This window comes from Oreochromis aureus, linkage group 16 (genome assembly GCF_013358895.1).
Source record: "Oreochromis aureus strain Israel breed Guangdong linkage group 16, ZZ_aureus, whole genome shotgun sequence".
Classification (NCBI taxonomy): Eukaryota; Metazoa; Chordata; class Actinopteri; order Cichliformes; family Cichlidae; genus Oreochromis; species Oreochromis aureus.
In genome coordinates, this window is record NC_052957.1 from 32,543,684 (window position 1) to 32,555,841 (window position 12,158).

Genomic DNA, 12,158 nt, shown 5'->3' on the forward strand with positions numbered 1-12,158 from the left:
TAGCAGTGAAAATTTATGCTATGTCTTCTAATGATGCTGCCTAAGGGAAGCATGTATAATGTAAACAGAATTGGTCCTAGCACTGAACCCTGTGGAACTCCATAACTGACCTTAGTGTGTGAAGAGGACTCTCCATTTACATGCACAAATTGGAGTCTATTAGATAGATATGATACAAACCACTGCAGTGCAGTACCTGTAATACCTACAGCATGTTCCCAGCTACCATGCTTTATATACTTATGTTTTTGGGGGGAATTTTTGAGCACCGATTTTACTAATCGGGAACACGAACAGCTATTAGAACCCGAGGTTCTGGGCCGGTGCAGTACAATCCTCTCTCCTCCTTATACTGCATCTGATTACCAATGTTTTCATTCCACTGGCATCCTCCAAACACACAAGCAGGCTAACCTGAAATATATGTGCTCTGCAACAATGCCTTAATTTCCGCTGATGCCTGAGGTAACGGGCCTCTTACTGGCTCAGTCTCTTCTCCTCAGGGTCAATGGCACACTTCAGACTTCCTCAAACAGTGTAACAAGTTGTGTTTTGTCTTTGTAATTACCTGGAAATGTTCCTTGTAATTTCCTGAACATGATCCACTACTCAGCTTTGTAAAGACAATCCTATGGTTTGGGGCTAATTATAAAGAAAGTTGAGAATGTTTTAAAAGTTGAGTTTAACACGAACAAGTACGTATTTGAAAAGGACAAAATCGTTCCGATTTACTTCTATTTGCAGTCATTTTTAAAGAGGTCTCAATGTTTCACCTGCTTCAAATCGTGTGCACATCTACAACAGACACATAACTGTGCTTTGGCAGAAAGTCAGAAGTCAACGACTTCCTGTACTTCCTTTGCGTTCTGCCGATGAGTTTTTTTTACCCCACAGAGTCTTTCATTACCACGCATGCACAAAAAACGAGAGAGAAAAAAAAAGCACATGTAAAGTTATTATTTATTCACAAACACATCTGAGGAATTTTAGGCATGACGTCAACCTGGGAATCAATTCAGCAGATCACAAGTTAAAAGAGACGTTACAGCAGTGGGATTTTATGGTATCCACTGTTGATAAGCTCGTGATGAAAAGAAAAAAGTCTGAGGCATCCAGTTATCAGGCATCATCAGCATGTCTGAAAATAACAGGAAGTGCTACACTTCTAGGTCATACACACAGACACACACGCACACTCTGACAGCAGCTCTTGCTTCCCTCAAGACATATCTCACATGGCCACATGAGAGCTCGCAGAGAGATGCTGAGTCGGTTAACTTTGAAAAAAAATCTAAATGTGAGATTAGGAAGGACCTCTGAGGGTCGTGATTCTCAAAGGCCTGTTTTAATAGGCGGTGTTGCTTTTGTGTTTTTATTTACAAAATCATGTACTTTTACACTTTCATGCTCACATCTGCTCAGAGAGGTGTGTATCTGTGCTGCTGCTGCGTTTCTCTTTGCAGTCATTGTGTATCTCTTCATTTTGTGCCCATATGTAGCCATTAGCTGGTTGTCTATGTGCAGCCATCGTGTGTCTATTTGTAGCTGTTGTGTGTCTTTGTTATCAACAACTATCTCTTTGTAGCCAGTAAGTGTCTCTTTGTAGCAATACTGTGTCCTGTAGCTGTTACAAGTTTCTTTGTAGCCTTTAAGTGTTTCTTTGTCTCTTTTGTGATTCTGTTTGTAGCAGTTTGTCTCATTGTACTTTTGAACCCGTGTGTGTGACTGTAGAGTAATACAACAGTCGCAGTGCCTGGGCTTTAAATGTAAATGTTCAAATTTATATTTCTCTGAACACCTTTAGGGCTGCTTGTTTATGACTTGTTTACATAAAAATTCTTATTTTTCAACCTCTGCTGAAGAGTACTGTATGATACATGATACATCATGTCAACTATGTCTCCTTGGGACAATTTGAATTTTTTTTGCATTGGAGGTCATTTTGGAGGTCCTTCACAAGAAATCTGAAACATTACAGCACTGCTGACATACAGCCAATAAGCATTTTTAACATTTTCATTGTTGAATTTGGAGGAAAAGTATTCAGATCTCTGAATACTGCTCTGTTACAAAGAAAAGTTATCCAATACATTTTTAGCTCATTAAAAACGATTACATTCATTTTATTTGAAGTATTAAAATGAAACCTACTCATCGCAGGACAACCATTATAGGCTATTCAGAGGACGACTACGGCTTTGATTAACTGACTGATTGCTCGATTTGTTGATATCTTGAAATTAACAAGATCCAAACTGATAGCTGTGAATGACTTCAACCAATAATTCAAATCTCAAATTTAGTCTGTGTACTTTAAATTAAAAGAAAAAAGAAAAAAAGCAACACTGTGGTTGAAAAATTGAGTTTCAAAAAATGGACAGGTTAAAATCATTTTAATATTATACTGAATAATGAATCAAGTAAATATTTCAGCCAGAATTCTACATAAAAATGGGCTGGTTAAATCTCCTTCAAAGTCAAATATTCCTAAGCTCCTCTTCCACATGTTCAAGGTGAAACAATCAGTCAATAAACAGAAAAATAATTTTTTTAAAGAAAAATTTTAAAACAATACGCACTGAACGAAGTTTTTAGCTTTTTCAAAGACAACTTTATATTTTGTGGTTTAACAAAGAAAGACATTTGAAGACTGTTAGACTGGGATACTTTAGAGTCTTAATTACTCAGCACAATAGCTTCTGATTATCAGCTATTACATTAATTCACAGTTTCCCACTGGACAGAGTAGAAAAGCACTACATAAGAACCAGTCCACTGGAGCGTTTAGTGAAAAGCAGGATCTATAAAAACAAAAGACATACTTGGCTTTTGCGGTCATTTTTACCAAGAAGCAAGCTTAACAAGTCAGTTACAGATTAATTACACTATACTGTGTGCACCAAAATGCACATTTTATATGAGTGTTTTTAAAAGATTTTAAATTTCATCTCATGGGCAAAACATGTCCCAGAAGTAGAAGCAGTACAATTTACATGGGCTGAGTGTTACTACTCTGCAGGATTTCAGAAACAGGCCAATGGGTTTGAAGGCGGACTTTTAGGGAGGGGACCTTAAAGAGGAAGGAGCTGAAGCAGCCTGATTCAGACAGGTTGCACTGAGAGGATGCATAAAGAGTCAGTTATTCATATTTAAAACTGTGAACTGTGCAAGTCTATTTAAGGAAAGTCCAAGAATACAAAGCTTTAAAGTAATATTTTCAAATTTAGGGGCCTTCCCTGGGAAATACTCGGGTACTTTGACTTCAACACAGTAGTTACTGAAGACATTAACAGCTTACAGGAGGAAACAGAACAGGAAATGTGAGACAGATGAGCTGTCCCCATTTTAACGACATTTACAACAAATAATAAGGGCATTTTCTTTTTTTAGTGTTATGCTAATTTATTGATAGAGTCCTGTGCTCAATCTGTAGGGAAGGAATGTATTTTATTATTTTCTAGGCTGCGTAAAACTAAATAGCACAACATGTGCTACTGAAACACTTTTCTACCACACAGAGGAGGAGAAATACTGTGCTTCTGCAGGTCTGGAAGCTAAGCTAACTGGCTAGCTGGTCCTACCTGGTCGGCCAGTTTGAGAACAGCCATCTCTGGGTCAGCTCTGGCTGCACATCCACTCCCTCCGACACCGCAGCACCATGCACGGTGCGATGCTGAGCCCCGCTCCGCCTCTCCTTTCTCCGCTCTTCCCACGGGACTTGAGGCGACTAGATGTAGCGGTGTGGCTTTGTAGCTCTCTAGCAGTCTCACGGGCAGACGCTGAGGGTGATGGAGGCCGGGCCGAGCACCAGGGCCATCAGCCCCGTTCCACTGACGCTATCTGCGGCTACGCTGCTGAGCACAGTCGGCCGCTCGGAGTCGCTGGGAGGCGGGGAAGCAGGAACGGCTCGACCGACCGGTGTAAACAATCCACATTTATGGCTGCTGCTGCTGATCTTCTGTTGATGCTTCTGCACGAATATTCCAGGCGTCTCTGAGAGCTGTACACCGCCCACAGAAGGCTCTCTATCCCCCGGACTGCACAGCCTGTAAGCCTCCCAGAGAGGCAGCCAGGGTGAAGTCAGCTGAACGGAGATCACACAGGAAGTTCGTGCTTGTCTCTTTAGATGCAGAAGTGGAGGAGAAGCTTCCTCAGCATCAACAACAAGCAGAATACCCCTCGCTGCTGCCATCCACTGGATACAGAGAGAGGCCGAAACGCAGTGACACGATCCAAAAATAAGTAACACAAAGCATGAAAAATGAATGCGTGTAAAGAGAGAGATGGCTGTGGTGACTGCAGTGATGTAGGTTATATAAAGATTTAGTGTAATTTTCATTGCAGATATTTGTTCATGAATTAGTCCCACTTCAAGTGACAAATGTAATTTCTGATAAGATGGGCAGACATCAAGCACCATGTAGATGGAGCAGATTGTTCTTTGTGGACTAAAACCAGTTTAATCCATCCATCCTGCCTGGGAGCTCCATATTCAACATCTGCTATCCATCCTCTGCACATGTTCATACCAGCTCAGGCTTGCCTCTTTAACACTGTCTCCAAAAATGCTCAATCTAAACTGTCCCTCCGATGTACTAATTTCTAATCCTGGTCATACTGAGATGAAAACTTTAACATCTTCAGCTCTGCCATGTCCAGCTTGGCTTCCCATCTTTTTGTTAGTGCTACAGTCTCCAAAACACACTACATGGTAGCAGGTCTCACTACCATCTTGTAAACCTTCCCTTTCACATTCATCTTCACCCACTCCACTTTGTCTGTACTCTCTTCTATTCAGTTCATTTCACTTTTATTTGTAGAGCACCAAAATCACAACAGAAGTCACCTCAAGAAGCTGTGGTCTTTAAGGCAAAGACCCTACAATAATACAGAGAAAAACCCAGCAATCAAATTCCTCCTTTGAGAAGCACTTGGCGACAGTGGGAAGGAAAAACCTTTAACAGGAAGAAAGCTCCGGCAGAACCAGGCACAGGGAGCGGCAGCTATCTGCCCTGACCCAGATCTTTGTTGCTGTCCGTAGGTTCTGATGGTTGACCCCGGGTATTTAAACTCATTTACCTTCACTCTCTGTTCTCCTTGCATGTTCATCTTTTCATTGGTCTATCTCTCATTCACACATATGTGTTCTGTCTTGCTTTTACTAACTTTCATTCCTCTTCTCTCCAGTGCATACCTCCACCTCTCCACACTCTCCTCCACCTGCTTCCTTCTCTGCAAACATCCTGGCTGCCATCACCATCAACCTGTCCATCGCCACTGTGAACAAGAAGGGGCTCAGAGACAATCCCTGATGTAATCCCACCCCCACTTTGAACACCCCTGTCACTCCTTCCAGACACCTCACCACTGTCTTGCTGTCCTGACTTCCTCGTGCATTTCTACAGTTCCTCTTTCTCAAGATCCACAAAGAATTGACAGTCACAGTGCAACTCCTGACCTCCTCTGCACTTCTCTATTAACACCCTCAAAGCAAACATCACATCTGTAGAGCACTTTCTTAGCACACAGGGGAGATTCTGTCCATAAAATTTGTGAGTAGAATCAGTGACAAAGGGCAATCCTGGTAGAGTCCAACATCCACCATGAACGAGTTCAACTTATTGCTAGCATTGCGGTACAAGCTCTCACAATGGTTGTACAGTTCAATTCAGTTCAATTCAATTCAGTTTTATTTATATAGCGCCAAATCACAACAAAAGTCGCCTCAAGGCGCTTCATAGGTACAGGGACAGACTGGCTTGTAACAACAGGGTGGACGACCCTGTTGTTTAAGATTTGTTGTTGGGCTTTTTGCCTTTATTCAGTATTTCATAGCAGACAGAAAAAACAGACCAGAGGAAGACATGCAGCACATTTCAGCTATATGGTATGTGCTCACCTGCTCGAGCAGTAAGTTAAATGGGCACCAAGGCAAATTCTTTTTCCACTTTTCTTCCTCATTATAAGACTTTTCCTTTGCCAGCTCCCCTCTCTGCTGCACGACTAGGCTTCCGGTACTCCCGTCTTCATTTTCCTGACTATCCCACTTTTCCTTTGCTAATCTCTGTCGTTGAATACTTTACTTCTTCATTCCACCACCAAGACTTCTTGTCTTCTTTTTTCTGTCCAGAGGAAACACCAAACACCTTCTTGACAGTTTCCCTCAGCACTACAGGGAGTGCAGAATTATTAGGCAAGTTGTATTTTTGAGGAATAATTTTATTATTGAACAACAACCATGTTCTCAATGAACCCAAAAACTCATTAACATCAAAGCTGAATGTTTTTGGAAGTAGTTTTAGTTTGTTTTTAGTTTTAGCTATTTTAGGGGATATCTGTGTGTGCAGGTGACTATTACTGTGCATAATTATTAGGCAACTTAACAAAAACAAATATATACCCATTTCAATTATTTATTTTTACCAGTGAAACCAATATAACATCTCCACATTCACAAATATACATTTCTGACATTCAAAACAAAACCAAAACAAATCAGCGACCAATATAGCCACCTTTCTTTGCAAGGACACTCAAAAGCCTGCCATCCATGGATCCTGTCAGTGTTTTGATCTGTTCACCATCAACATTGCAGCAGCAACCACAGCCTCCCAGACACTGTTCAGAGAGGTGTACTGTTTTCCTCCTTGTAAATCTCACATTTGATGATGGACCACAGGTTCTCAATGGGGTTCAGATCAGGTGAACAAGGAGGCCATGTCATTAGTTTTTCTTCTTTATACCCTTTCTTGCCAGCCACGCTGTGGAGTACTTGGACGCGTGTGATGGAGCATTGTCCTGCATGAAAATCATGTTTTTCTTGAAGGATGCAGACTTCTTCCTGTACCACTGCTTGAAGAAGGTGTCTTCCAGAAACTGGCAGTTCTTGACTCCATCCTCAACCCGAAAAGCCCCACAAGCTCATCTTTGATGATACCAGCCCAAACCAGTACTCCACCTCCACCTTGCTGGCGTCTGAGTGGGACTGGAGCTCTCTGCCCTTTACCAATCCAGCCACGGGCCCATCCATCTGGCCCATCAAGACTCACTCTCATTTCATCAGTCCATAAAACCTTAGAAAAATCTCTTGAGATATTTCTTGGCCCAGTCTTGACGTTTCAGCTAGTGGTGGTCGTCTTTTCAGCCTTTCTTACCTTGGCCATGTCTCTGAGTATTGCACACCTTGTGCTTTTGGGCACTCCAGTGATGTTGCAGCTTGAAATATGGCCAAACTGGTGGCAAGTGGCATCTTGGCAGCTGCACGCTTGACTTTTCTCAGTTCATGGGCAGTTATTTTGCGCCTTGGTTTTTCCACACGCTTCTTGCGACCCTGTTGACTATTTTGAATGAAACTTCGATTGTTCGATGATCAAGCTTCAGAAGCTTTGCAATTTTAGACTGCTGCATCCCTCTGCAAGATATCTCACTATTTTTGACTTTTCTGAGCTGTCAAGTCCTTCTTTTGACCCATTTTGCCAAAGGAAAGGAAGTTGCCTAATAATTATGCACACCTGATATAGGGTGTTGATGTCATTAGACCACACCCTTCTCATTACAGAGATGCACATCACCTAATATGCTTAATTGGTAGTAGGCTTTCGAGCCAGTTTCAACATGCATGAAGAGGATGATGTGGACACTCATTTGCCTAATAATTCTGCACTCCCTGTATACCTGTACTTTCCCAGTTACCTGATAAGTCTTCCCTACCTCCCACAGCCTCCCTGCAGCATTCTTCCCTCTTCAGCTTCCACAATTTAACCCTTGGCTCTGACTTCACTCACTTCTTCTTCTTGGTTTTCAAAGTCATCTCACTTCCTGCCTACATTCTCCCCCAACACCACCTTGTAGTCTCATATGTTTTTCAGATTGCACCTTCTGTAGTAGAAGTAGTCCACCTGTGTGCACCTTCCTACTTTCTTATACATCACCCAACTTACTCCAGAATTCCTTTCTTTTCTACCTGAAATCCAACCTTTAGTGCACTGACCCCCAGTGCTCCTGGCTTTGCTTCCCTTACACCTGGTCTGTGCAAGTCATATATCTGTCTTTCCTTCTTTCCATCGTGTCATCCAGCTCTCTTCCTTTGCCGATCACAGTCCCTACATTTAAAGACCCAACTCTCAACCCCAAACTCCTGCCTTTCCTTCTCTCTCGCCTCCAAAGATGCTTTTCTCCTTTCTTCTTCCATTGTTTGCAGCAAACATAGTTTATGAACAGTGAGTACACTGGCTTGTGGCCCAGCCATGGCTGGGTTAGACTAAACTTTAAACCAAGTCTCTACCCTAAAACATTGTGATTTAACTCATGTAGACTTTTTTTGTCCCTACAAGGAAGTTGTAGAGACTCGGTTTCAGAGGGCAATTCTTAACTTATGATTATTATTACTATTATTCTGAATATTTCCAAACCTAAACTTAAGATAAATATCCCCCTTAAAATATAACCATCTACCTTTTGGGGACTGACTGTTTTGTCCCAGTAAGGAAGTTAAGAAGCCACAGTACAAGTACACAGTCTGTGTAGTTTTCATGGATTTCTTCATAGTTTACTCTGTTAGTTATGCATTCCAAAGGTTATAACGGAAGGAAACTGAAGGAAGTACGGTGCTGCGCTGTCTCTTGAACTTTTGCTCACAGAGAAATGTCTCAATAGACTCTGGATGGTTCTCGTAGGGTAAATAACAGCGACACAAGTCTTTTTGTAGTCCAAAGAAAAATTTAGCCAAACCGAGACCTTTAATTTATGGACAAATGTGTTAGCAAATCCTGTCATTCAGAAGCTGATACAACAAGATATGTGATCATACCAATCACTTCCATAACTGTTGCATAAGCCAACACAAAAATCAGGTCTATATTATTCTAATTTTAGCCAAATGCAATATTTTTTTAGGTAGAATATACCATGTAAATGTACATACATGCAGCAATGATTTGCAAATCTCATAAAACCATATTTTTTCACAAAAGAACAGAGAAAATATGTCGGATGTTTAATTGGAGTGGGGAAAAATCACTGTGTAGCAGCCCCTCTTTGTTTAACAGCAGTCCCATTCTTGTCTCATATTAGATTGTGGCTGCTCAACAGTCCTGACTCTTCTGCTATAAAGTCATTGGAACAGCTGAAGTATGCAGTTTAGCATTGTCTTTCTGAAATATGTGAGGCCTTCAATGAAAAGTATGTGATATGGATGGGATTATATCTTTCTCTAAAACCAGTATATACCTTTTAGCATTACAGACATACTCTAAGTTTCCAGATGTGCATGCTGCCAATTCCCAGGGTCAAACATGAAGTCTTTTCATGGTCAGTCTACTCTTGAGTCTGCAGGATGCCGGGTTCATGATTTCCAGAAACTAATTTCAAATTTCAGTTTATCTGAACACAGACGAGTGTTCTGCTTTACCTTAGAGGATTTTCAATAAGCTTTCACGCAGGTGTTTCTGGATTATGTTCACATTTGGCTTCTTTGCATGACAGAGCTTTAACCTCCGCAGCATGGTGAACTGTGTTCCTGAGTCCATGCAGTGATGACCTTAACATGATCATGCCGTCTGAGTGCTTGGAGGTCACGGGCATCAATATTGATTTTATGGCTTGACCATTGGGAGTTTTCTCCAGATTCTCTGACTCTTTTGTACTGTATGTGAGGAGGAGGAGCATCACTGTGAAACTGTTCCATAATTAATAGGCAGTGTTTTGCACATTGGGGAAGATCTGTCCACTGTTACTTCTGAGAAACGATGCCTCTCTAAGATGCTCCTTTTTACTCAGTCATGCTACCAGCGTGTTGGCACTTACTTTACCTCATCAATGTTTTCCTTAAAAACAAACAGAAGTTTTGCTTGTTTTACTCTGCTCTGCAGTAGCGTTGCTTTGCATGATCCACAGATAAAAATCATTCTTATCTTACCCTGGGTCTTGACGCAGCTGTTCTGATTAGGTGCTGTAGCCCCTGGTTTTAATGACATGTGGTAATGTGTGTGGCTATTTACCACAAGAGGGACATCCACACTTAGTGGCATCATCTAGAGCAGTGGTTCCCAAACTTTTTTTTGCAGGCCCCCCCTTTTACAAGAAAAATGTTCGCGCCCCCAACCCCCCGCACAAACACATCCTCCAAACACACACACCCATATTTTGTTTACAAACTCCATTGCGGTTTATTTCACACCTCAAACATTTAGTAAACAATTAAGCAAATACAAGTAAACGGCAATAAATTACAGGTAGTAATAAAATATACTACTAACTCTTTTACGCTACGTCCACACCTACACGGGTATTTTTGAAAACTCAGCTGTTTCTATGCGTTTGGGCTTTTCGTCAACACGTAAACGGCGTTGCGATTCACCGAAAACGGAGATTATTTAAAACTCCTTTTTGCGTTTACGTGTGGAGGATTACAGAGTTCACACGCAACGACAAAGGTATGTGCCTCTTTTCACGTCACGCTGTGCGCCACGTTGTTTTACATGAGATGAATTGTAGAATGGCAGATAGAGACAAAATACTGTTAATCTGACTATCTGCAGGTTTTACACGCTTACATACACACACGCAGTTACTGTCCCTCCATTTAGAAAGGCAGAGGCCTCACGGTGTGATTATTTTACGTGTAGTTGTTTTTTCCTGTGTAATAATATTCAACATTGCTGTCAATACATTTTTCAAAAATGTCTCTCTGTGCAAAATGGTTTAAACACACAAACAGCTGTGAGATACTGTTTGTCCGTGATTTGAACAGGGGGAACAAATTACGGCAGGATCAGCCTGATATTATTTGTATCCCACTGTAACTTTACTGCATAAAGAGCTAACATCATGTTAGCTTTGATTTTAGTTCTTTCTTGTAATAACTAACAAATGTCAGGAGTAGTTAGTTATTACAAGAAGTGTTTTTAAAAATCAACATTGCTGGATACTGCTTGTCCGTGATTTGGAGAGCACAGCGCTGCTCCCGACGCAGGTAAACTAATTCTGCAGGGGAGACCTACCTTGGCACTTGTGCAGGTGAAGCCAAAGGGAAGATATGCTTCACCATATTTTCTAGTCTTTGGCTTGGAAGGAAGTTGGTTTGGAAACATATTTGGCGATGCTTCATCTCCTGCTTTGCGTTTGTGTGGGAGCCCCGTCAAAAACCTGTCCACAGTGTCCAAGCGCTCTTTTTTTTTTTTCTTTTCATACCGCGCCCCCTGCAATGGCTCTGCGCCCCCCCTAGGGGGCGGGCCCCACACTTTGGGAACCTCTGATCTAGAGGCAAGAGTAGAAAACCACTGCCTGAAACGGAGTGTTTAAAGCAGTCTGAAGCCTTTAATTTGGCTCACAAGGATTACTTGTATTTTCACTGGCCTCATTATTTGAAACACCTTTAATGTGAGCATTACATTTGTTATATACATCTTATATAGTGTTTTGGAATTTAATACTAAAAAAAGAAATCTACAGAAAAAGCCCAACCCAATAGATACTGTTTTACAAACTAACCTCAGAGCAGTTGCGGTCCAGCAGACAGTTTTGTTCTGTGGGAGCATGTGACGTTTTCTTCAAACCACTTGCTGCTACAAATGTTAGATACGGACACATTTGAGTCATTTTGGATTCAAGGTGCATCTGCCAGTACATTTCCTCAAGTACTCGACTTTTAAAACACCACATTTCTGATACGGGAGCAGATTTCTTATACGAAGCTGCTTATAAAAAATAGGTTTTGCTTTTGATACATTATAAAATTCAAACTAAAATACAGCAGAACAGATGAATTCCAGTGAACACAGATAAGAACTCATTGCATCCTCCTCAGCTCAGCAGAGCTTCACTCTTTGTGGAGGAATCTGGGTCAAACAGTCTGGATGAGTAGCAGCAGTGAGCTGAAGTGAATAGAGAACCTAAAAGGAGGGGGAGGTGTTTTAAACTGAGAGGCTGAGTGTTCATGCATGTGTGCAGGGAGGTTGCATTTTCAACTCTTTTATTTTTAATGGATTTTATTAACGATATATAATTGAGAGGCAAGGAAGATGGGACAGGTCATCAGGTAGGAGTGCTCGGTCCAAAGTTCTAATTGACATGGAGAACTGATGATCTGGAGACAGGACCAAAACCTCAGTTATGCTGTCAAACATGGTCAGACTACCACTGCTGCTTATCGCTGACCA

At 41.4% G+C, this 12,158-nt stretch overlaps 1 protein-coding gene across 1 annotated transcript in view; it reads right to left on the minus strand.

Annotated features, from left to right (window-relative positions):
* Window positions 1-4,117, minus strand: part of ankrd44 (ankyrin repeat domain 44) — a 31,084-nt gene extending 26,967 nt beyond the window's left edge. The window contains exon 1 of the mRNA XM_039599813.1: window positions 3,582-4,117. Within this exon, the coding sequence (XP_039455747.1) occupies window positions 3,582-3,608 (27 nt within the window). The 5' untranslated portion in view covers window positions 3,609-4,117. The remainder of the gene's footprint in view (window positions 1-3,581) is intronic.
* Window positions 4,118-12,158: the final 8,041 nt, after the last annotated feature.